The sequence below is a fragment of the Lepus europaeus genome, chromosome 11 (genome assembly GCF_033115175.1).
Source record: "Lepus europaeus isolate LE1 chromosome 11, mLepTim1.pri, whole genome shotgun sequence".
NCBI lineage: Eukaryota > Metazoa > Chordata > Mammalia > Lagomorpha > Leporidae > Lepus > Lepus europaeus.
Genome location: NC_084837.1, coordinates 71,186,811 through 71,214,378, shown reverse-complemented (window position 1 = coordinate 71,214,378; position 27,568 = coordinate 71,186,811). Strand labels below are relative to the sequence as shown.

The following is a 27,568-nucleotide window of genomic DNA, read 5'->3' as shown; positions in this document are numbered from 1 at the left end:
AAGGGGAAACCTGTTGAAGTGAAATGGACACTATAAGAAACAATGACCTGATCAGCTCTTGTCCTGACTCTAGATGTACAATGTAATACTTTATCCTTTTTAGTATTTTTTGTTGTTGTTGTTGTTGTTGTTCTAGTACTAGTGGTTGAACTCTGTAATTAACACACAATTACTCTTAGGTGTTTAAATTTTAACTGAAAGGTGATCCCTGTTAAATTTAAGACACGCTCATTCGGACTTGCCCCAAATGATGGAGTTAGAAATGTGCCAGGGGATTCCAATACAATCCCATCAAGGTGGCATGTACCAATGCCATCTCACTAGTCCAAGTGATCAATTTCAGTTCACATTCGATGGCTCCGATAGGTCTAAGAATCAAAGGGATCACACAAACAAGACAAGTGTCTGCTAATACTAACTGATAGAATCAAAAAGGGAGAGAAAGATCCAACATGGGAAGTGGGATACACAGCAGACTCATAGAATGGCAGACGTCCTAAACAACATTCTGGCCTCAGAATCAGCCCTTAAGGCATTCGGATCTGGCTGAAGAGCCCATGAGAGTATTGTAGGCATGGAAAGCCAAGATACCATGGAAAAGAATAAAAGAAGAAGACCTAAATGAAAGATCTCTGTGAGTGAGATCCCAGTGGAAAGAATGGGGCCATCAAAGAAGGAGGTACCTTTCTCTGAAGGGAGGAGAGAACTTCCACTTTGACTATGACCCTATCGGAATAAGATCAAAGTCAGCGAACTCTAAAGGCTTCCATAGCCCTGGCAACTCATGACTAGAGCCTAGGGAGATTACTGATGCCATGAACAGGAGTGTCAAATTGTTAAGTCAGCAACAGAAGTCACTGTGTACTTACATCCCATGTGAGATCTGTCCTTAATGTGTTGTCTAATGTGCAGTGATGCTATAACTAGTACTGAAACAGTATTTTTATACTTTGTGTTTCTGCGTGGGTACAAACTGATGAGATCTTTACTAATTATATACTGAATCAATCTTCTGTATATAAAGATAATTGGAAATGAAAAAAAAAACTGGTGTTAAATTTGAAATGGCATAGAAAAGTAATTAATTTTAAAAAATATTATGTAGGATCTCTGTCTTTAATGTGCTGTACACTCTTATTTAATGCTATAACTAGTACTCCAACAGTATTTTTTTTTCACTTTGTGTTGCTATATGGGGGCAAACTGTTGAAATCGTTACCTAATATATACTAAACTGATCTTCTGTATATAAAGAGAATTGAAAATGAATCATGATGTGATTGGAAGGGGAGAGGGAGTGGGAAAGGGGAGGGTTGTGGGTGGGAGGGAAGTTTTGGGAGGGGGAAGCCATTGTAACCCATAAGCTGTACTTTGGAAATTTATATTCATTAAATAAAAGTTTAATTTAAAAAATAAATAAATAAATAAATAAATCTTCAAAAAAAAGAAAATTATACTCATTAAATAAAAGGTTTATTTTGGGAAAAATGTATAAAATTAAAAGTAAAAAAAAAGAAAATAAATGAATTAGGCAATGTATCTTCAACTATAAGTTAACCTCCATAACAGTGAAACATAGTAAATACTTATGTAAGTTAATAAAAATTCCAAATGTATTTTTGAAACAGTGAATGAAGCTTGTCAGAAAAGAAGTTGGACAGATGAGTAGCTAGTTAAATAATATGTATAATAAATAATTGGTAAGAGATAAGAACAATCAAAATGTTAAAAACAGTTAACATTCGGCCGGCGCCGCGGCTCAATAGGCTAATCCTCCACCTTGCGGCGCTGGCACACCGGGTTCTAGTCCCGGTCAGGGCGCCGGATTCTGTCCCGGTTGCCCCTCTTCCAGGCCAGCTCTCTGCTATGGCCCACGAGTGCAGTGGAGGATGGCCCAAGTGCTTGGGCCCGGTACCCCATGGGAGACCAGGATAAGCCCCTGGCTCCTGCCATCGGATCAGCGCGGTGCGCAGGCCGCAGCACGCTGGCCACAGCGGCCATTGGAGGGTGAACCAACGGCAAAATGAAGACCTTTCTCTCTGTCTCTCTCTCTCACTGTGCACTCTGCCTGTCAAAAAAGAAAAAAAAACAAAAAACAAAAAACAGTTAACATTAACAATACAAATTAAAATAGAGTTGAGATAAGCACTGTCACTTCATAAAACAATGGCAGAGAAGATTAATAAAGGGGAGTAAAAATATTAGATGCTTCTATAAAAGCCTGTAATCATGAATTGTTGGATACTAAGAGATGAAGTATTTGAAAGTAGAATGTTACCAAACAAAAAACTTTGATCTCTTGCTTTTCCTAATGTATTGTTTAAATTGTATAACGCTTCCAGTGCTATCTGAAATAACTTGTACTATCATACCTGTGACTGAAATCATTTTACCAAAATATAGATGTGTTTTACCTCACACAGTGAGTAATGCATTTGTTAAATAACATTTTAAAAATAGATCCTAAAGGACTTCATACTAAATTTTGTTTAGGTATAGATAAGATTATTCAGGTTGGCATGTTTATATACCTTCAAAGATCATTCTATTTATAATTTATTATATATATCTTATAAGTAGAATACTCATATGGATCAAATAGTAAACAATATTAAGAGTATTATATAATTTTTGATGCTCTATTTCCTTACCTACTTCCATGGAGAATTTCAAACCGGCAATCACTATTTTTACTTCGATCACATTTAAAACATATTTGACATCTATTTTTTTTAAAGCCATGTGGCCATGTGGTTTTTTTTAGATTTATTTATTTATTTAAAATGTGGTGTTATAGAGAGGCAGAGGCAGAGGCAGAGGCAGAGGCAGAGAGAGAGAGTCTTCCATCTGCTGGTTCACTCCCCAAATGGCTGCAGTGGCTGGAGCTGTGCCAATCTGAAACCAGGAGCCTGGAGCTTCTTTGATTGTTTCTTTGCAGGTTCAGGGGCCCAAGGACTTGGGCCATCTTCCACTGCTTTCCCAGACCATAGCAGAGAGCTGGATCAGAAGTGGAGCATCAGGGACTCGAACCAGCATCCATATGGAACACTAGCATTGCAGGCAGCAGCTATACTCCTATGCCACAGCATCGGCCCCTAAAACCCATATTTTTATAATAGGATTTTCTATAAACTTTCTGAAGGTTCCCCTTTGGCATAGATTTTCCGACTTTTTCACACCAAAGTAAACATATTTAATTCCATTTGTCATGAAATTTTTGAAATAATTTATACAGTTCATGACATAACTGTAGTAGGCTCTCGATATATGCTTATTTACCTGAAGTAGATGAGGACATATATTCATAGACATTGTATATGTAACTATATATATGTATCTATGTTGGCACATGTATTTGTGTGTGTGTGTAATATAATGCTAGACTATATTATAATAATTTTCAGAGAAGGAAAAAAATCATGTAAGGCAGGGATAATACTGGTTAAGAAATAAGGCTCATTAAATTTGAACCTCGTCCTAAAGGGAAGAAAAGGATGAGGACTGACAGTAAAAAGCAGATATTCTGGATGGTGGGGACAATACAGAAAAAACTCAAAGGCAGACACAATATAGTCTGCAAAATATGAAACACAGTGTGTTAAGTAAATTCTAAGATTTATATTGATCAAGAAGTCTCTACAGGTACAGTAGCCAATTGTTTGAATACTCTGGCTATTTGTTTAAGAAATTTAAACTGAATAAGCAAAAAGGAACCATTATGGATTTTTCAACTGACAACTGAAACTGTCAAAGCAATATTTTAGAGGGATTAAGGAAGCATATGAGATAGGTAAGAACTGAAAACAAAAGGAACTCTTGCTAAATTGCAGGCATGAATTAATGAAGTTGTTGAAGGATAAAGAAAGTGACTAATACAAAGGATGTTGAGAAAGAAGAGGTTAGGAAAACGGTTATTTATCAGAGTCAAAGAAGCAGAGACAAAGGTAAAAGTTGACTAAATTTTGAACACAACTAAATTTTGAACACTCCCGTGCATTGCTGGTTATAAATTAAAAAAAAAAAACTTTCTAAAGATTAGTTTTCAATTCTGTTTCTTGTAATTATCCTAAGAAAATGAATAAAAATATAAAAAGCATATACAAAAATGTTCACGTTTATATTAATGAAAAATTTAAAACAAAGAAAATAGCCAAATCAGGTTTTCAGTTTAATAAATAGTAAAACAAAAAACCTTCTCACTTAGCCTAGATGAATGTATTGTTTGAGTAATAGAAAAATGTTAAATTGATGAATCATTAAATTTATATAGATAGATAGATTTAAATATGTTTACTTTAAACAAAAATGTACCTTAGTCAATTTTTTTATGTAGGACTATTACCTTTCCCCTGAGTCTGATTCTAATAGTTATCCTGCCCATTAAACATTGTCTTCCATGTCTAATTTCAGTTCTTTGACATGAACTGAGATGTTAGAGGTATGTGCCAAGCACTCTGCATGCATAATTCTTCTATATTTTCATTATCTCTTTCCCATTTCATACTTAATTCAACAGAAAAAAATTTTATTCACTCACATTTTTCTATTTCCACTTCATGGATCACCATAAGGACTTAAGATTCTATTCTGAGTAATATGGAAAATAATTGAACAGAAGAATTGCATGATCCCAAATATATTTTAAAACAGAGTCACTCTGTTTTGCTTGAGAATGAACTATGTGGAAGAGAAGACTTTGTGCACTTGTATTTTATAAACACTTTGGTGAAAAACAAATGTCACTCTCTTTCTAGAGTTCACATTTCTCATTACCCCAATTGTGAATAGAAAAAACAGGGAGACACCTAGGAAAACCAGGGGAAAATAAGACCTTTACAATGTTTAAGAAAGAGACAAGATAAAGAACCATATGTGCTTCCTAAAAAAGTTTAGGGTTTGTTTTGTTTTTGTTTTACATAATTAGTTCTAAATTACAGAGGCACATTCAGATCTCCTGGGGAGTTAAATACATACCAGTATCTGAGACCGATTAAGAATACGTATATAATGATGTAATTGGGCTAGAATGGGATCTAGACCTTGTCCCTTTTTTATTTCTATTTTTCCTCTTAAGTTCCCAGGTGGATTCTTATGCCTCTAGCATTAAAACCAATTCCTTCCTGATTTTTTTTGTCTTTTTTTTTTTAGATTTATTTATTTATTTGCAAGTCAGAGTTACACAGAGAGAGGAGAGGCAGAGACAGACAGGTCTTCCATCTAATGGTTCAGTCCCCAATTGGCCACAAAGTCCAGAGCTGCGCTGATCTGAAGCCAGGATCAGGAGTCTCTTCTGGGTCTCCCACGCGGGTGCAGGGGCCCAAGGACCTGGGCCATCTTCCACTGCTTTCCCAGGCCATAGCAGAGAGCTGGATCAGAAGAAGAGCAGCCGGGACTAGAATCGGTGCCTATATGGGATGCCAGCGCCTCAGGCCAGGGCATTAACCCACTGAGCCACAGTGCTGGCCCCGTTTAGGTCTTTTTATCCTCAGATAGACATAGGCAATCTGTGGCTAATTGCCTTCACCAGCTAGAAAAAAATTCTCTAGAGCCCAAAAGAAATTCAGCTGACATCCCTGATCTCAATCTCAGAAGGCAGGACCATTAAGAGGAGGATTACCTTCAGGTTGTCTGAAGGCAGGGCAATTTCTGTCATGTGGAGGGCAAGTGGTATTTTTAGTTTTCCAACAATTCAGGGAGTCCTAAGCAAGGGCAACTTAGACTAAAGGAATCTATGCAGTGCATCAAACCTTTTCTACATTATCCTGAGTAGAAATGGATCATACATTGTCCCCCATGAAAAGATAATGAATGTTTCCAAATAGAATATACCTATTTCTCTTCTGAATGGTTCACTACTGAAACCCATGAACTCCTCGTATTAGGCCCTCAAGAATCTCAGCTTATGGTACTGACCTTAAAAAACAAAACAAAACAAAAAAACTAGTGTATGGCAGTCTTTCAGATGGCCTGCTGTGATTTTCACCTTCAGGTATTACTTCCTTATGTAATACCCTTCCTTCTGAGTGTAGGCAGAAGTAACATCACTTTTTTTTTAAAGATTTATTTTATTTATTTGAAAGACAGAGTTACAGAGAGAGGTAGAGACAGAGAGTGAGGTCTTCCATCTGCTGGTTCATTCCCCAGATGGCCACAACAGCCGGAGCTGGGCTGATCCAAAGCCAGGAGCCAGGAGCTTCTTCCAGGTCTCCCACGTAGGTGCAGGGGCCCAAGGAACTGGGCCATCTTCTACTGTTACCCCAGGCCATAACAAGAGCCAGATCAGAAGAGGAGCAGCCAGGACTAGAATGAGTGCCCAAATGGGATGCCGCCAGTGCTGCTGGCCAGGGCTTTAACCCGCTGTGCCACAGCCCAGCCCCATGACATCACTTTTAAGAACAGGTTAAAATAAAAACCGTGACTTGCTGGTGCTGGCACTGTGGCTTAGCAGTAAAACCACTGCCTACAGTGCTGGCATCCTGTACTGGTGCTGGTTCTAGTCCTGGCTGCTCCACTTCCACTTTGTGTAACTCTGATTTTCAAATAAATAAATAAATCTTTAAAAAAAATTGTGACTTGCATTTTGGACACTTTCTCAAATTCTCTACTTTTTGTTCTGTGGGAATCTATCATGTTATAAACAATACATGAAGAAACCTATGTGGTGAGGAAGTGATATGCCCAGCCAACAGTCAATGAGAGCTTGAAGCATATTCCTCTCTGATTTCAGTGGTGAATAGATGGCTATACAGCCATAGTGAAAACTTTGATTACACCTTATAAGGGATTCCAACCAGAGATAACTATCTGAACCATGCCTGATTCCTGAACCACTTATAAACTATGAGATAATAAATATTTGATGCTTTAAGCCGTTAAGTTTTCATTTTACACTACAATAATTAATAATACCCATCTATTATTGGATTCTTCAAGATAAGGACTTGTAATCTTCAAACTAATTGTTATTGTTGCTGACATTTCAATATTAGGACACAAATACTGATGATATTAAGGAAAATAAATTTGTATAGACTCTCATAGATGCAATGATGGAAAGTTTGGAAAATAAAACCACATAATAATCAAGAAGTTAAAGGCAAATTAAGAGCCATCTTCTCAAGTGAGAGTAAATACCTGGTTCCCTGAGAGATGTAATTTCAAAAGTGAGAAATCAGAGATTGTTGGGAAGAAAATAGGATGTTATTATTTCTTGCTTCCTATAAAGTCTTTATTTGAGATAAACCATTTCTTTGACAAACTATTCAAAATTGGAGAATGGGTGGGAACAGATGTAGGCATAAGGGAACAAGTAACCTTCATTGAAAGCTGCTGCTTTTTTGAATAAAGACATAGAATAAAGAGTAACCTGACAACAACGCTAAAACAGTTAGACATGAAGTTTTAATGAACTATTTCATAGTTAGATACACATTTAAAACTCAAACCAGACAGACCAATTAATAGATATTTTTCAAATAGTGTTCTAGAATGATCATAGATATGGTTAAGGCTGATAATCATCTAATACCACAAATTAGTAATATTAACTTGCATCCATTCTCATACATAGTGAGATATTCTGCTTGGCCAGTAACCACTCAAACAGGCTGTTAAATATTTTTAATACCACACCTGTACATAGTAAACTTAGATTAAGTTTTGTTTTTCTTTAGCTGTGTGTTATTTATGTGTGAAGTTGGAGAATGGAAGATACCGAATCTTTTGTTTCTTATTTGTGTAACACAAATATATAGCAGTGAAGTGATAAAGCCACCTGATAAATCTTGTATGTCCCTCTGAATAATCAGTTTTACTCACTGGTGTTGACTGGAGATTTTTAGAGCAAACACAAATGCATTATGTAATAAAATGAAAAAATCATATGAATTTTAAGAGAGACTTTCAAGAATTTTTTTTGTCTTTGGTAGGACACCTTTGTATTATTCCCTAGACTCTTATTCTTTTCTAGGCTTATTCTTTGTTTAATGTTTACATACATCAGTAGATACTTCTGAGGGTCACTGCTTAAGGGATATTTGGTTATAGAATTGCTTTCACTACAGCTAGATCCCCTAGTCAATCTTTATATTCTTTGGCACTATGGAGAATCAGAAGAGTGAACTCTTAAACTTACTTCTACTCTTAAGATGTAGAAGCTCTAAGAATTTATCTCTAACATTCCTTCTCTTCTGTCATTAAATTGAATTTATAGCCAATCCAAAGGCTGATAATTTATATTATACTTTATGTCAAAATAGTTTACTTACTGCATCAAAAGTATCTTTTTATTCTTTTATAAACATTTCATATTCTTTTATTTAATTGATTCCTTCCTAATGTTTGAAACCCCTGTATTTAACTAATTTTCCCTTTCAAAGAGCATTTTTGAAAGGATTACTCTATTCATGTGAATAATTTGTACAATACTCTCCATTTATTAAAAAAGGGGGTACACATAAGAGTTGAATGAAAATCATAATTGGAAATTACATCACTTTTCTTACTTTGAGTCAAAAAATTACAATATAGATCAGTCATTGTGTCTGAAATAAATTACCAAAATATGGGTCATATTTGTGTGTTTGTAATATCAAAAGAAATAGAAAAGCAAAAACAGGAGGCCACTAGCTAACAATCATAATCCAAGGGCATGTGCTAAATGACTAAGAATCTGGTAATCTATTCAGTTGCATGAACTTAGCTATATCAAAATCTCAATTTCCCAATCTACAAATGAGTAAGAGGATTAAATCTCCTTACAGTTTTAAGAGTCTAGAATTTTAAGTATATGCAACTAGAACACATTTTATTTTATAAAATTTTCAAAATAAATGTTTCAGAAAGAAAAAACAAACAATTAAAGGTATATGTTTCTAGAACAATTTTTAAATGACCTAGACTACCAGAAATTCATTTACTACTAAATACTGATATTACCTAATTCTGCATTGCTGTGTAATTTGGTGATAACTATAACTGTAGACAAAGAATATTTGGTCCTAAAATAACTTGTATATATATATATATATACACTATTCCTGTTTAAATTTTTATATAATCATATTTTACTCTTTTTAAATTGAACTAAGATTAGTTTAATTTTGAACTTTAATATTCAAACATTGAGTGATTCTATAGAAAAATTTTTATGGACATTCAACTAGACAATAAGAAAATAAATATGAAGAATGTTAAGTCCTCCTCTGCCCTCAATATGTTCACAAGTTTGCAATCAAAGAAGCCTGATCTTGAAACCAGGGCCAGCAAGGTTTGGAATTGCGTTCATAACTTCCTCCCGAGAGTGTATCTGAAGAAGGGCAATGCTTTCTGATTCCTGCAACCTGGTAACGCAGGTGAACCACAAGAAAATCAAGTAACTGTTCTTTCTGTTGACCTAGGCTTTTAATGCAACTCTTACCTATAATTACCCAATAATATTTATTAAAGGAAATTGAATGACAATCATTTTGAAATTAAAACACAATGATTGGTATCCAGTGATTTAATTTAAATAAATGTTGACCTCCCATTTGGTGACCATTTCAAGTAGGCCAAGATCTGTCAGTGGAAGAATTTTAAAGTGGAAACTCATTTTTCTAAAATGCCTGTGATTCCTAGTCTGACCTCAAGCCCTTATGATAGTCGAGGCCCTACATCCTCTATTTTAGGCATTGTGTTCCTGCCATCTAACAGAATAAAAAAAAAAAAAAATTCAACGCTGCCCTCTTTTGGATGGCAGAGATTTGTAGAAATTAGAAAATTACTAACTTCAAATTGTATAGCTTTAAAATATGGTACTTTTCTTCCCATGTAAGGAAATATTAACTTTGAAATCCTGTAAGTTCTTTTATCTGCAGTGATTTTGCTTATATGATCCAATTTAATTGGCAAGCATGTGTGGCAAAACATTTTTCACATATTTGTATTGTTCTCTGTAAGACATCTATTGTGAACACTGCTGCAGGCTGTCATTTTTGTCTTTCATCCAGGATTTGCTGGCCCAAGTACTTTATACTAGACTTGGTGTCGGTCAAAAGGAGGAAGGGAAATTAGCAGTTGAGCCAGACGGTTTTGTTATTTCTTTAAAATTAAAAGCATATGAAACACATACAGCTTGTTAAGGTTGTTTTTTTTATAAATAACATAAACTTAAATAACAAAACAATAAAATTCAAATACAACTTAAAATAGAGTTTAATGCTGTAACCACAGAAAAAAGCATGATTATTTGTGGGAAGAACATTATCAAAAGCCATATTCCTGAATATGAATTATATAAAAGGCAGATTATGTTACTCGAAAAAAGATTTCTGAATTTTACTTTTAGGGATTATAAAATGTTATTTTGTGGCAAGTGAGATGAAATACAGTATTATCATTATTGCTACTTTATATACAAGATTTTTGAGAACATCCTTTTCACAACCCTTTCAATTTGAGCAGCATTAGAAGTTTGTTCTTATTAATAGGCACAAGCATATCCTAATCCCGTGATTTTGTAAAACTATTTGACTCAATTCCACAATAGAATTTTTGAAGATATTCCTTTTTTCTGATTAGCATTTAAGTGGATCATTATTTTTACTAAAATAAATTTTAAATACTGCTCCTTTTCCATTCTTAGTTTGGCTTGATTATCTGACAAGTCATTCCAGCAGCCTTTGGTCTGACATATCTTATATAACATCATCTGCATTATTTCTATTATTATAGCAGCCATTTTATAAGCAGATAGGAATATTTAAATAATCATTATCAGATAATCAAATCTAACATACTCTCAAGAGTAAATTAATTTAAGAAAAAAATTACTATTACTAACACCATGATTGTACAACCAGTTTTAAAATTTTTTACAACTTTTACTTACTAAATCTGATTTTTGTGTATATTTTTTCAAATCTTTCTTTAATGCAGTCTCTTAAAATAAACATAAATGCGCAAGTCCAGCTTGATCAGTTTTTCAGTAGTTTTCCAGCCTTTCTCGGTTACTTAAAAAAAAAAAAAAGAAAAGAAAAGAAAGAAAGAAAGAAAACAGTCCATTTAAAGAAATCTCCCTGCTGGAACTGGTTTCTTATATACCATGTACGATTAGGTTATTGCCATAGGAAGAAAGTGGGCCGTTTTTTGTTCTTTCTTCGTTTTTTTCCCTCTTACAGGAACCCCCTTTTGATTTAAGGCAACAAACATTTCTCCTCCACTGTGTGTCCATTTAGCTGATGCGTATGTGTTGTAATGGTTTTCCAGAATTAATTCTTTGAAGTTGCAATCTTCATTGCATTCTTTCTGTTAAAACAACAAACAACATTATCCAAGTGATTTTTATGGGGGCTCAATTAAATAGTAAGCAAGTAATATTGAAACATAATTGATTTTTTACTTAAACAGGCCTGATCTTGGGTAGTATATTGCCAAAAATGCATCTTAAATTTCAGAAACAAAGATAACATAATACAAATTTATTTATGCAACAGAGTTTCAAAACTGTTGCTTTTTGGCAATTCGTTAGTATGAGGACCTAATTAGTGCTCACTTTGCTATACCGAAGTCACTAATTCTCTACCCATTGAAAATTTGGTGTAATTAGCAGATTCTCTGCCTCTCTTATCTGAGGGACATATTTCACAAACGTTTCTTTATTATTATTACATCTATTTCAGAGGAAATAGAAAATTAAAAATTAATATATTCATCCTTCAATCATTCATTTATTCAATCAACCTTATATTATTATGTAATTAGCCTATGCTAGGTATTACACTGAGCTTTGGGAATTCAAAGGAAAGTCAATTATAATTTATTAGTGTGGGCTAAATTGTTAGATGTTTTGCATTGTAATAAAGTAGGAACAGTGTGAATGCTTACAATTCAAAGCCCATGACTGTGAGATTGATGTTGATAAATGAACTGAATGAACACTTCAAGATTTTTCCCCAAGAATTTTCATGTCAGCAGTATGTAAATTGCATGAATGTAACAAAAAGAGCTTTAATACTGACAGATGGCAATTTGAGATTTCAAATATCTAAAATGCATATGGAATTTTAGAGCTGGAAGAATCCTTATAGGCCAGTAAGTCCAACACATTTTTACAGATGAAGAAACCAAGGAGCTTTAAGCAATATCCATGGTTATACAGAAAATATTTTTTTCTTAATGCCTGACTATAAGTCATTTTAATGAAATCATTAAATTATATAGTTGAGAAAAATTAGTTCCGTTTTTTTACTTTGCTGAAGGGCAAGATGCTTTGACAAAAACAAATTTTAAAAATTAAAATCTAAGCTATCAGTTATCAATACCTTTGCATACAGTTTTCCTTCTTTGTTCATTGCAAGATAATATTCACTTTCCACCCCTTTGATTGCCACAATTCCAACTGCCACAGTCCTGATTTCCATGATATCTGCAAAGAATCATTGGAAAATATGTCAATTATTCACTCAACATTTTAGATTCTTTAAGAATGAGTGTTCTTATTTCTGTTCCACTGAAAGTTAAGATTGTTAATGTGCTTATTTAGTTGGCCCAACAGTCCCTACCCATGACATATTCAAACACCAGAATAGTCACTAAGTATGGCAAGTGCAGACTCATGATTTTTTATTTTGCGGAAAATGGTATCTGTAATTCTAAGAAATTGTTACATACTTGGATTTCTTCTCAAAACTGCATTCCTACTTTATAATAATAATAATGATAACTAATAATAACAGTAATAATAATCGGTAATGTTTATTGAACTCATGCATAATATATGTCACAGATTGTTCAAGTGCATTTGTGTATTAATTCATTTAATCATCTCCACAGACTATGAGGCAAGGGCTCTTGTTTACCACACTTGACAGATCAGGAAACTGAAGCCCAGAGAAGTTATTTAAAACAAAATTGTAACTCCTGAACCAATAAAATTTTATAACTTTATACCTTTCTATTTGTGAAATTTTTTACAAATATGTACTTACATAAGAATGTTAACCCCATATTTTCTTTTATTATATGCTTCTTCCTTAAATACTGTATTTTAGTGATTCATCTTAAATACATTACAATCTTAAGAAATTATTTTAAAGGATGTAGGAATTAAAAGTTTAGTATACTTTATCTATGACTTCCTGTTAATTAAATTTTCTATATAAAGTTGCAGTCCTGAAACATTCTCTCACCTGTGCCTAATACAAAAGCAAAGAAAATTCCAAGTGAGAGTGATCTGTATAAATTAAGTCTCCAGAATCCATTTTCTAAAATATTCACTTAATTAAAGGTAAATCTTTTTCTTTACCAGATACCTCCAACTTCATCCTCTTAATTATTCTTTTGCTTAAGACTTCCTACCTGAATAATAAAATTGCTATTCATGTCCTTAGCATTTAATGTAGTCTACCAAGTATTTGTCATCGCTTTCACATATATGCTATATACAGCAGCCCGTTTCCCATTATTCTTAGCACTAGTCAGAGCTTATGGAGCGGAGTTTCTCAGCTAGAAAATGGAGTATATGAAGAAATTTCAAATGAATGGATACTAAGTTATTTAGTATTTAGGAAGCATTGTCACACATAGAACCCTATGATAATTTTAGGATACAGATTGAGAGAAAAAAAAACTCTATTGTCTGAATCACAAAAGTAAACATCTAATAGAGATGGCCAATGCATCTATGAAATATATGTTAATTTAAAAAGAAGAAAACTTTTTAGAGAGCACAGTCCTGATGAAGGTACAGAAAGTTTTAACAATAACTTACATGCTTGTGAAGGTTTATGATACGGATAAATTCACACAGAATTTAGCTGATCTTCACTGCAAGCCAATTCTATGCCAGGCTTGCAATTCAGGTACAAGCACTTAGCATATTCTATTATCATGAAGGGATGAGCAAAGGAAAATCATACACCATGCAACAGAATCCCATTAGGTTAAACTTCTGCTACTACCATGGGAAATACTGAAGAAATGCATTGATTCAACATATGTTCTATACCTGCAAAACTCACCCAATCTGTGGAGGATATATGTAATAATTGATTTCAAAAAAATCTTATCACTTGAAGTTTTTAAGAAGACTGAAACATTTTTCTTTTCTCAAGTCTCTTTACTCCTGTCATTATTCCCTTTGTTCAATATATTTTCTTTTAGATAGAAAGGAGAATACTGATGCATAGGCTTAGGGTTTCTTTTTTTATGTTTATTGAAAAGGCAGAGTGAGAGAGAGAGAGAGAGAGAGAGAGTAAAGAGATCTTCCATCTGCTGGTTCACTCCCAAAATGGCTGTATTGGCTACATCTGAGTCGATCTGAAGCCAGGAGCCAGGAGCCTCTTGCAGGTCTCCCACATGGGTATAGGAGCCCAAGGACTTAGGCCATCTTCCACTGTTTTCTCAGTTTATCAGCCAGGAGCTGAATCAGAAGTGGAGCAGCTGAGACTTGAACCAGCGTCCATATTTGATGCCAGCATCATAGGCTGAGGCTCAACCCACTGCACCACATTGCAGGCCCTGATGGTGTCTTTCTTCCTCTCTCATCCCCCCGCCAGGGTGTCTTTCATATTTTCTTGTAATTAGGAATTGAAATCCATAATGTTTGCTGGATTCTTTAACAGAACAATTGTCCCTACAAATAACTATTGGATGATAAAGTATTATTAAGTATTTTATGTGGATAACCACTTTAAAGTCCAAACATGACATATTCATATTGTCCCACACCCAAAGCTTTTTCCTTTATCATCTGCCTGTCCATTTCTTTTTTTTTAAGATTTATTTTATTTATTTGAAAGACAGAGTTACAGAGACAGGTAGAGGCAGATAGCAAGGTTTTCCATTCGCTGGTTCACTCCCCAGATGGCCGCAATGGCCAGAGCTGCGCCAATCCACAGCCAGGAGCTAGGAGCTTCTTCCTGGTCTCCCACATGGGTACAGGGGACCAAGGACTTGGGCCATCTTCCACTGCTTTCCCAGGCCATAGCAGAGAGCTGGATCAGAAGAGGAGCAGCCGGGACTAGAACCGGTGACCATGTGGAATGTCAGCACTTCAGGCCAGGGCTTTAACCCACCGCTACAGCGCCGGCCCCATGCTTGTCCATTTCTTTATAACACCATGACACTCAGTTGGTGATGGACATTGTTAATATTATCCCTCCTCGCATCAGCATTATGGATGCTGTGAATTTCTTTGTAAACACCTCACCTTTAATTGAGATGAGAATGAATTTGAATAAGATTAGATTCCTATATTCATTACCTGACATATTTTTAAAATTTTCACATTATGAAATCAACATATTTAAAAATCAGTGATTGGGGGAACATTAAGCTATATTGACAGAATCATTATGGTTTCAACCCTGCTACAGTTTGTTTGCCTCATGTGCTATGTCCATCTTCTAGTGAAGAAAACTCAAAAATGCAGAAATTAACATCATCACACTTTTTCAGCAATACTCCTTTCCATATCCACAAAATTCTATAGAAATGCCAACTTTGTAAAATCATGGAATCCTGCCTGCCAAACTAGAAGCCAAAGAGTCACTTGGAAAATATAATTTAAAAATACACAATGTGCAAACATTAAGTTAGCTACTATCGTAAGTTATACTTTGTCTTTTTGTCTACAGTATGTATATATGTTGACTCATATAAGAATATAAAGATTGTGTGTGTGTGTGTAAGAGAGAGAGAGAGAGAGAGAGAGAGAGAGAGAGAGAGAGAGAGAGAAAGAATCTATATTTCTAGTCAAGAGAAGATGTTTTTGTATTCAGTAGCACTTATGGTAAATTTGTTCCAAATGTATAAGGCATATTATAGATGCATGAAATTGTTAACATAATGACTATTATAGAGTTTTTAAACAGCAAGAAAGAGAGTAAGGAGGAGAGGAAAGGAGGGAGGGAAGAGAGGGGGAGAGACAAAGAGAGAGACTAAAGAACATAATTTTGAAAAATGAGAAAATATGAAAGCAAATAAATCATTAAGCCTTGTTAACAATAATATAAATTCACTATTTAGTATGGCACACTTAACACATTAGAAAATATCCTCCAAATAATTTACATGCTTTTTTCTCTGTGGTACAATCTTTAATGAAGTTATCTAATCTTTTTTTGCCTGTTTATTAGACTTATATCATACTTGGAAAGAGAAGTGAAGAACTTTAATATAAATTTCTATTACATTTTTAAAATTCTTTAACATCAACTTCTAGAATTTTAAGTGTTCTCCTAATTTTGTATTTCAGAAATTATTTTTTATTTTTATTGCCAATAACTTTCTGATTTTTTTAAACTTTTATTTAATGAATATAAATTTCCAAAGTATAGCTTATGGATTACAATGGCTTCCCCCACCCCATAACTTCCCTCCCACCCGCAACCCTCCCCTTTCCTGCTCCCTCTCCCCTTCCATTCACATCAAGATTCATTTTCAATTCTCTTTATATACAGAACATCAGTTTAGTATATATTAAGTAAAGATTTCACCAGTTTGCCCCCACATAGCAACACAAAGAGAAAAAATACTGTTGGAGTACTTTATAGCATTAAATAACAGTGTGCAGCACATTAAAGACAGAGATCCTACATTATATTTTTTAAAAATTGATTAATTTTCTATGCAATTTCCAACTTAACACCAGTTTTTTTTTCATTTTCAATTATCTTTATATACAGAAGATTGATTTAGTATATACTAAGTAAAGATTTCATCAGTTTGCACCCACACAGAAACACAAAGTGTAAAAATACTGTTTTAGTACTAGTTATAGCATCACTTCACATTGGACAACACATTAAGGACAGATCCCACATGAGAAGTAAGTACACAGTGACTCCTGTTGTTGATTTAACAATTTGACACTCTTGTTTATGGCGTCAGTAATCTCCCTAGGCTCTAGTCACGAGTTGCCAAGGCTATAGAAGCCTTTAGGGTTCGCCGACTTTGATCTCATTCTGATAGGGTCATAGTCAAAGTGGAAGTTCTCTCCTCCCTTCAGAGAAAGGTACCTCCTTCTTTGATGGCCCCGTTCTTTCCACTGGGATCTCGCTCGCTGGGATCTTTCATTTAGTTTTTTTTTTTTTTTTTCCAGAGTGTCTTGGCTTTCATTGCCTAAAATACTGTCATGGGCTCTTGAGCCAGATCCGAATGCCTTAAGGGCTGATTCTGAGGCCAGAGTGCTATTTAGGACATCTGCCATTCTGTGAGTCTGCTGTGTCTCCTACTTCCCATGTTTGATCATTTTTTCCCTTTTTGATTCTATCAGTTAGTATTAGCAGACACTAGTCTTGTTTGTGTGATCCCTTTGACTCTTAGACCTATCAGAGTGATCAATTGTGAACTGAAATTGATCACTTGGACTAGTGAGATGGCATTAGTACATGCCACCTTGATGGGGTTGTATTGGAAATTAATTTGGCAAACAAAAAAGCCATCTGCACATTAATGTTTATTGCAGCTCAATTCATAATAGCTAAGACCTGGAACCAACCCAAATGCCCATCAACAGTAGACTGGATAAAGAAATTATGGGACATGTACTCTATAGAATACTATACAACAGTCAAAAACAGTGAAACCCAGTCATTTGCAACAAGATGGAGGAATCTGGAAAACATCATGCTGAGTGAATTAAGCCAGTCCCAAAGGGACAAATATCATTTGTTTTCCCTGATTGGCGACAACTAACTAAGCACCAAAGGGGAAACCTGTTGAAGTGAAATGGACACTATAAGAAACAATGACCTGATCAGCTCTTGTCCTGACTCTTGATGTACAATGTAATACTTTATCCTTTTTAGTATTTTGTTGTTGTTGTTTTTGTTTTAGTACTAGTGGTTGAACTCTGTAATTAACACACAATTATTCTTAGGTGCTTAAATTTTAACTGAAAAGTGATCCCTGTTAAATATAAGAGTGGGAAAAAGAGAGGGAGGAGATGTACAATTTGGGACATGCTCAATCGGACTTGCCCCAAATGGTGGATTTAGAAACGTGCCAGGGGATTCCAATACAACTTTCTGATTTTGAAGTACTTCAATTTTCCTGTTTAAAAGTATTTTTCGTGTCTTATATTACACAGAAATCTACCCTCATTCCAGTATGTTGAATGTTTCTTTTCTATGCACATTTTAAGTTTTGAAGGAGCATGTGTTAATATTGCTGTGCTAACACAAAGACTAAACATTTTTAAGTTGAAAATACACATTTAATTTTATGCTTAACCAGACATATCTTCTTGAATACATTAAAACCAATAACTTGTAACAGCAAAACTGAAACTTTTTGATTTTAAATAACTACAGTGATTTTCTGTGAAACTTTGTTGATTGGGAAATCATAACCATTCCACGTTTATATTGCATGGAATGTAATCTATTACTATAGATTCCATTCATTTTTATGTCAAGCAAAAGATATACCCAGTATATCCAAAATATACAAAAAAATCTTAAAACTAAGTAAAGATTTCAACAAAAATAGTATGAGGAAAAAGCAAGGGCAGAACAATCATCAAATCTAAAAGTGTCAATTTCACTCCCATACATTACCTTTGTGGTACTCTCTTAGTTACCATATCAGGGAAAATATATTACCTGTCTTTTGGGGACTGGCTTATTTCACTAAGTATAAAGGTTTCCAGTTGCATTCAATTGGTTGCAAATGAAAGGATTTCACTTTTTTTTTCACTGTGGAGTATTCCATAGTTTTATATTCCATAATTTCATTATCCAGTCATTAGCCAATGGATATATGGGTGGATTCCATATCTTAACTATTGTGAATTGAGCTGCAATAAATATGTGGGGGTACAGATCACTCCTTCAGTTGGTGATTTCATTTCATTTGGGTAAATTCCCAGGAGTGGGATGGCTTGGTCATATAGTAGATCTAGTTTCAGATTTCTGAAGTATCTCCATACTGTCTTCCACAATGGCTGCACCAGTAGTTTACATTCCCACCAGCAGTGGGAATGTACCTTTTACCCTATATCCTTGCCAGCATTTATTGTTTGTTGATTTCTGTATAAAAGCCATTCTGACTGGAGTGAGATGAAACCTCATTGTGATTTTGATTTGCATTTCCTTGACAGCTAGTGATCTTGAACATTTTTTCATGTGTCTGTTGATTATTTAAATTTCCTGTTTTGAAAAATGCCTGTTCAAGTTCTTTGCCCATTTCTTTACTGGATTGCTTGTTTTGTTGTTGTTGAGTATCTTGAGCTCTTTATGAACTCTGGATATTAATCTTTTATCAGTTGCATAGTTTTCAAATGTTTTCTCTTATTCTTTTGGTTGCCTCTTCACTTTACTGAATGTTTCTTTTGCAGTGCAGAAACTTAGCTTGATATAATCCCATTTATCAACTTTGGCTTTGATTGCCTGTAATTCTGGGTTTTTTTCAAGAATCTTTGTCTATTGCAATGTTTTGTAGGGTTTCCCCAGTGTTCTCTAGTATTTTGATGGTATTTAGTCCCAGATTTAGGTCTTTGATTCATTTTAAGTGGATTTTTGTGGCAGTTACAAGATAGGGGTCTTGCTTCATACTTCTGAATGTGGAAATCCAATTTCCCCAAAACCATTTGTTGAGGAGACTGTCCTTGCTCCAAGGATTGATTTTTAGCTCCCTTGTCAAAAGTAAACTTGGTTGTAAATGTAAAAAATTGATTTTGAGGGTTTATATTCTGTTCCATTGGTCCACATGTCTATTTTTTTGGTCAGTACCAGCCTGTTTTTTTTAAATGTGCCCTGTTGGATGCCTTGAAATCTGATATTGTGATGCCTCGGGCTTTGTTTTTCTGTATAAGATTGCTTTTGCTATTCGAAGTCTCTTGAGTTTCCATATGAATTTTAGCATCGCTTTTTTCTAGATCTGAGAAGAATGTTGTTGGTGTTTTGATGGGGATTATGTTGAATCTATAAATTTCTTTCAGTAGTATGGACATATTGATGAACATGGAATATTTTTCCCTTTTTTTGTATTTTCTTCTATTTCTTTTGTTAGTCACTGCTTTCACTATAAAAGTGAGACTAAGAAGTGCAACAAAAATTCTTGTACTGTGAAAATCCACATGATTCATTCATCTGATTTCTTAGAATGAAATAAGAATATTGCTTGTAAGCCAAATATAATTTATTATAATTAAATATAAAATATTTAATTATTAAACTGCTTTTGATGATCCATAACATTCAAATAGAAATCAAATTATAATAATGTTAAGAGAACTCTAGAGTAAGTAGCAATTCTGTGTAGACATTACACAGTAGAATGAATGATACATTTACCTTTAACCAAGAAATTAGGCAAATAGGTTTGAAAGCAGAGTAACGTAAGTCTCACATTAACCATTATGAAGAAATTTCTTATAAGGAAATAAATGATTTAAGTATCATTTTAAATTTATTCCTGTCTTACGATTATTTCCAAGATGGTTTGTAAGTCATTTATTCTCTTGTAAATAACAGATAAGGACTTCTCTGTTGAACCAACTTTTATCAAAATCACGTAAGACATACTCATTTAAAATAATGCAGTTATAGTATTTTGTTTCAGGGTATCACCCAGAGGCATAACTGACCTTTAGGGTCTGGCGCCGTGGCTCACTTGGTTAATACTTGCCTGCGGCGCTGGCATCCCATATGGGTACGGGTTCTACTCCCGGCTGCTCCTCTTCCAGTCCAGTTCTCTGCTGTGGCCTGGAAAAGCAGTGGAAGATGGCCCAAGTGCTTGGTCTCCTGCATCCACATGGGAGACCAGGAAGAAGCACCTGCCTCCTGGCTTCGGATCGGCACAGCTCTGGCCGTTGCAGCCATTTGGGGAGTGGAGCAACTGAAGGAAGACCTTTGTCACTGTCTGTAATTCTGCCTCTCAAATAAATAAATAAAATCTTTAAAAAAAAACTGACCTTTAGTAATGCATCAATATTATTCAAAATTTACTTCCTCAAAAGTAACAATGAAACAAATCCCAAACTATGAGCACATAGATTAAATAAATTTCTTTCATCAATTAAGTGGAGCAACTTAACATGGAACACAAATCTCTGGTCACTCTTGTGTTGGGTTAGAACAACTAGGTGGATATGCTATAGACATGTTGACTTTACAGCATGGAGGGAATGATTCACTGTTTGAATTTGAAAACAAAATGTTCATTTTATTCATATTTCTTTATTGACTTTTACTTGGAGAAGATGATCCAAAAGCCTTCATGGAGATAATGACTGGCAGTAGTCTGGATAGAGAACTTGCTTCCAGATTCTCTTTCTTTTCCCATTAACTCTAGAATCCATTATTATAAAGATAATACACTTTGGGCTGGAGCTTTGGCATAGTGGGCTATGCCTACACCTGAGGCACGGGAATCCAGCTCTCTGCTATGGCCTGGAAAAGCTATAAAAGATGGCCCAAGTCCTTGGGTTCCTGCACCCACGTGGGAGACCTAGAGGAATCTCCTGGCTTCAGTTTGGCCCAGCTGTGGCTGTTGCGTCCATTTGGGGAATGAACCAGTAGATGGAAAACCTTTCTCTCTGTCTCTCCCTCTGTCTGTAACTCTACTTCTCAAAATAAATAAACAAATAAAAATGATAATACACTTGATATGCATGGTTGATAATTCTAACATTGTATTTGAATGAGTCTGCCCTACGAAATCATGACTTTCGAATGTTAAATAATGGATCTAAGACAGTACTTTGAAATACCTTAAAAGTAGTAAGAAAGCTAATCAAATTAAAACCAGTGAGAAAGAAACACAAGTAGGTAAATTGTTAGCAAAACCTAGAATGTATAATTCTTATCAAAGCAGCATAAAACTCTGAATAGTTCCATATGATTGCATAATTGCTGATATCAAATATAACTGAAATCTCCTGCAATAATATAATTTGATTCCACATTCTCTACTACAATATTTGCCAAACATTGCCTAATGGACTGGACTGTCTTATGTTTCTGCCAGTTCCCAGCACTGGCTACAGGAATTTGTATTTGGCAGGCTCACATCAAATACAGATGTAAATAGAATGATACACAAACCCATCCTAACTAGTGTGTCAGATTAGAAATCAGCAAATGAAAGTAAGTAACCAGGTTTAAAAAATTAATGAGTGTTCTAATAAAACTGAACGTCAAAAGATCTGAGGCTAAAAGACTGATAAACCAGTATTTATAAAACTGCATTCTAATTTTCATTATATTTTTGAGGTTTATATAATTAGATAAGCAGAAAACTCTGATTAAATTAAATAATAGCTCATCTAAGATTGCATTTCATTGATGCCAACTCAAAAAGATTGAGAGAACTCCAGGATTTTCTGGTTTTCCCATCAGTTATAGACTTTTCTCACTAGTTTTAGCTAAACCTCTCTTGAATCTATTTGTATTTTTAGCATGCAACACTTATATGAATAACAACTTCCATATGCTTTTTGTTTGCTGTGTAACATAGCACTACTATCTATCTCTTACTCCTGGCACATTAAGATGTTAAGAAGTACATATTAGTTCCAGTATTTCATTAGTTAAATAACAAGTCTCTGTTCTTCTTATATATATTTTTACAATTTTATAAAAATTGAATATAGTCCATCTTAATATTCATTTTAATAATATTTACTATTCTAGATGGTAGACAAAATAGTATGTCACATAGTATATGTCTTAAATCATTCATTCAAAATCCAAGCTGCTTCCATTGTATTGTGTAGTCTTTATTAATGCTAAGAAGGGAGGTTGACATCTATATTCCATATGTAGATATATCATATTGTTTACACAGAGATATTATAATATGTTTTGTTTTGTGTCTTACACTCTCCCAAATAATGTTCATTACTTCATTGGTCTTTTGACTACAGCTATACATTAATATAATATCTTTAGGGAAACATCCAAAGTGATTTCTTGGTGCCTTTTTTGTAATGATGTTATTATTCTTTGACTTTTATATTTAAAGTATAATTTAAATGCTATTATGAAATTTATTACATGAAAACCCATCTGCCAGTTTTCTGTCTACCTGCGTAGCAATATTCTGTCTTATAACATTTTATTGCCATTAGCTTATTTCACTAATTGAAAGCTGTTAGCATAATCTGCAAATATGAAATTTTCACTATACATTCTAACTTTTAGATAATTTCTAAAAATGTCTACTAATTTTGTTAATTTTATTGATTCCTATGGAATCTCAGTTACACATTTTTGTTGAAAATATTCAAATGAATTCCATATTCATCTTCTTTTTTGAAGAAATAATCTATATTTATTTATGTTAAAATAACTACTGAATACCAGATATTACACCAACTCAGTATTTCAGTGTTTTCCTAAAAAGTCCATACTAAATATTAACTAATCTAGTTTTTTTTGTTGTTATTTTATATTTTTTTTATTGACAGGCAGAGTTAGACAGTGAGAGAGAGAGACAGAGAGAAAGGTCTTTCTTCCCTTGGTTCACTCCCCAAATGGCCACTATGCCTGGCACGCTGTGCCTATCCACAGCCAGGAGCTAGGTGCTTCCTCCTGGTCTCCCACATGGGTGCAGTGGCCCAAGCACTTGGGCCATCTTCCAATGCCTTCCCGGGCCACAGCAGAGAGCTGGACTGGAAGAGGAGTAACCAGGACTAGTAACTGGCGCCCATATGGGATGCCAGCGCTGCAGGCGGAGGATTAACCAAGCGAGCCACGGCACCGGCCCCAACTAATCTAATTTTTTAAATACATGGTTCTTAGTATGATAAAGTAGGAATGTGGGTACAGGAAGATATTGTTGGACAGAGAACATCCTGAAAAAAAAATGGTGTCAGAATCACTGGGACTTTCTCAAACTACACATACTCTGTAGGGATTCTGATTTATTCTGTTCAATCTCTCATCTTAGGAAAGTCAATCCTTACCTACCCCATCCCTCATGAGATTTGTCACAGTAGTTAGCCAAAGATTCTAATAGAGTTGTTCTCTACATAACAGGCATTTAGCGGGTGGAAGAAATTCACAGCCTATTCAAAGCCAAGTTTTAAACTGTCTCAATTCCCTAATACAAAGAATCATCTCTGTCCTAAGAGCATAATACTAACCCCTTAAAAAATAACAATAGCTTTGTTTCTTGAACCACATCAAATCATTTTGGACATCTACAAAATGATTTCTACATGTTTATTTGTTCACAGAGCTTTAGCAAAAAGGTATAATTTTCTCTTTGCATAAACAGACTTAACTTTCCTCAACATCTATTCCATAAATATTATTACTTTGTAAGCTGTACCGTAGTGAAATAGGAAATAAAACCAAGAAAAAAAAGCTTCATGAAAAACGTGCAGGTGGAGGATTAGCCAAGTGAGCCATGGTGCCGGCCGAAAAATGTGCAGAAGCCTAAAACACTGTAGCATTTGGGAGTTGGTTTGCTGTACTTGGAACATATGCAGGTTGATCTGCTAGGAGAAGAAACAAACAAACAAACAAAAAGGCGGAACTAGATCATGAAGAACCTTATGTGGCTAGAAGACTTTGGATTTTTATCTTTCAGAAGATAGAGTTTAGGAAGAAGATGATAGTAGGGAGAAAGGTGGAGGGAGCAAGGGAGGAAGGAAATATTATGTTCTTAGAATTGTAGCTACAACTCCATTGAATCTGTTAAAAACTAATTAAAAATTAAAATAAATGTTTTTCAATAAGAAAGAAATCTTTAACATCAGTGTGGGAAATGGCAAGAGGCAAGAAAAGTAGAAAGCAGTAGAAATATAAACAATATTAGTCTGGGCAAGAGCTGATGATGAACAAATTCATGGCAAGAGTGTCAGGACTGGGGATGAGGACTTGTGTTTCTTCAATAAGGTTATATTTGTGTAAATTGTTACTACAGATCTTAAATCCTAATCTGAGTGATTTAAGATACAACCTCTTAAAAGACTCCAAAGTATTGTTGTCACAGTTCCAATATGCAAAAATTGAATGTGTAAAATGCCTAAATTAAGAACTAGAGAAGTAATCTTATTTTTAATGTAAAATCTTTATCATCTATCAATAATCTTATAGAATATAGCCATCTCTGTCCATGCCACAGCCTTCTGTAGTCTGAACTACTTAAATATTCTGCTCTCGTTTTTTTAAATCTTTCAAAGTTATGTTTTAACTTAATTGAATATAAAATAGATTTAATGGGAGGAGAAATAAGGGAGAGCAGTCACAGAATCTTTGAGGAAATGTAGGTTATCTCTCATGACCTACTCTTACCCTCCTACTCTACACTTCCTAGTTCTATGCCATGGAGAGCGGATCATACACAGTGAATCAAGAGGCACAAAGTTAAAATAGAATCATGATAAACTAGTAAACTATGTTTGCCCAAGTGGGAAAAGAGAATTGTGAAACTAGATTCAAGATATTTCTGGACAGAGGCTGAATCTCTAGCCAACGTGATGGAAGAATAGATGCAGAACACCCCCTATCAAGAAATTGCATCTGAAAATACCTGAATTTAGTAAGCATATGAGGGTAGTTGAAAATTTCATGAAAACTAAAATTAAAAGTTTATTTTGTTTTAAAAAGTTGAAATCCATGTATGCCGTTTTCAAAAAAAGTTCATAGATGATTCATATTGCAAAAACTTATTAATGAATAAAAACAATTTTTGCACCAAAAACTCCTTTAGTTCTACTTTTCCACAAACATTTTGAAATACCTTAAATAGTAACAAATGTACTATATGTGTATATATATATATATAATATTTTATGTATGTATATATTTAACTTAAATTATATTTAACTATATATATATTTGACCATATATTTATTTATTGAACTTAAATATATACATGTATGGGCCCCAGACACCCACATGGGAAACTTGGATGGAGTTCTTGGTTTCTGGATCCAATTTGGCCCAGCCCTGGCTCTTGCAGGTATTTGGGAAGTGAATCAGCAGATGGAAGATTTCTCCCCCACAGCCTCAAATAGATGAAAATACATATATAAACTTTAAAAATATCTTCTTTGGGAAGGATTTCCTGTATGATATTTTAAATAATGGGATCTCTTTTAACTTGTTCAAATGTGATTAAGTTACTGCAAAGAAACTATAATCAAAACTATACCTATTAAATAATCAGATACATTCGTAACTGTATACAGACATGAGCTTTCTTTCAAAATTAAACCAGTCCAATAGCTAGCACAGGGAAATTCAACTTGACTTTCCCATGTGTCTTCTTAATGTTTCACTAAAATATGAAAAAATTTCTCCTCAGGAAATCGGAATTGCTTTTACTTTTTGTGAAAATTTATTTTGAAAGAGTTCTAGAAAGAGAGAAAGAATGAAAGTTATTGACTGCTTACCTATCCAGTGTCTAGCATTGTTAGTGAATCTGTCATGCAGTACATGTGGAACACAGAAAAAAATATGTTGCAAGCTTTGAAAAAGTCATCTTTTGTGGAATGAGGAGATATAGTTATCCAAATGACAAGGAAGACTATAAGTGACAAAGTAGTGAAGAATGGACCTATGTCAATAGTCTAGCCAAGCAGGACTACTGAGGACAGGAAGGCCTTGAAGAAGTCCTTTACGATGGGCATTATTTAGGTCTGGAAGAAACAGATAGAATGAAAGGAAATAAACTAAGAAAAATGGCAGGTGTGGTGTGAAGGGCAGTGTGTTCAGAATAGAGTTGACCTCACTGAATACACATCACCCCTCCAGTTATCAACATAGAGTAGAATTTGGCTGGGCAGTATTCTTCCAAAAAGGAAAAAAAAAAAAGCAAACCCTAAAATATTCTGAAAAAAGTAAAATATAAACAAAGTAAACAAACATACAAACAACAAAACCTTCTTTGGTATTTACCTCATATGCAAAGACCACACAGCTTTGCTTTGCATCTCTGCACAGTGCAAAAAATCATGTTGCAAAAAGAGAGAAGTTACAGTTTTTACAAGGGTCAGAGGGTTTTAAATTGTTTAATAATTATATATATGACTAGTATCTAGTCCTATTTTCTTCAAACTATAATGAATACAATGTGTGTGGGTTAAAATATTTGTTTTATGACTTGGCTGTTGCTAGAACATTTTTGGAATTTGCTAACCCTCCCACCTCGAATATTTGGTAATGATCTTCTGGACTGTGAAGAAATGTGAAACTATAAGTAGGAAAACAAAGAAATCATGCTACTACAGATTTAGAATTTGAGCTAATTTGAGTACATACATTCTAGACTTTTCAGGGGAGTCAGCGATTTTATGTATTTACAAAAACATACCTGCAATACTGTTTGATTTTGTACAATACAGTCAAACTTCACTTTCCTTAAGCATGACTGTAATGTGTTTCTCAGCATATTGTTATCTATGTGTGTATCCATGATTACATAGTAAACATTCAGTGTGTGTATGAGCTTGGGGAGTTTCTTTTATAGGCCATCAGAAAGAACTTCACAGGTGGCAGGGAGAGGTTTCCTTCCTCTCTTCAGAGTCCAGGGCTTGCCTCTTCCATGATACTTGATGCTCTGGCTTGACTTTCCTTGCACAGGTTTCTAAGCACTAACAAAGACACGGACAAAGCAGCAACAAAGATAT

The 27,568-nt window shown here is 34.4% G+C and overlaps 2 protein-coding genes across 4 annotated transcripts in view; one reads left to right on the top strand and one right to left on the bottom strand.

Moving 5' to 3' along the window:
- The window catches only part of FAM227B (family with sequence similarity 227 member B), a 216,648-nt gene that overhangs the window by 76,014 nt on the left and 113,066 nt on the right, over positions 1-27,568 (top strand). The gene's annotated exons all lie outside the window — the stretch shown is intronic.
- Positions 8,980-27,568, bottom strand: part of FGF7 (fibroblast growth factor 7) — a 62,801-nt gene continuing 44,212 nt past the window's right edge. Inside the window, exons 3-4 of one of the 3 annotated variants that reach the window (XM_062205885.1) lie at positions 12,303-12,406; positions 8,980-11,286 (exon numbers count right to left, since the gene is read on the bottom strand). In XM_062205885.1, coding sequence (XP_062061869.1) covers positions 11,092-11,286; positions 12,303-12,406 — 299 coding nt within the window. In that variant the 3' untranslated portion in view covers positions 8,980-11,091. The remainder of the gene's footprint in view (positions 11,287-12,302; positions 12,407-27,568) is intronic. The other 2 variants (XM_062205886.1, XM_062205884.1) reach the window with 2 other exon arrangements.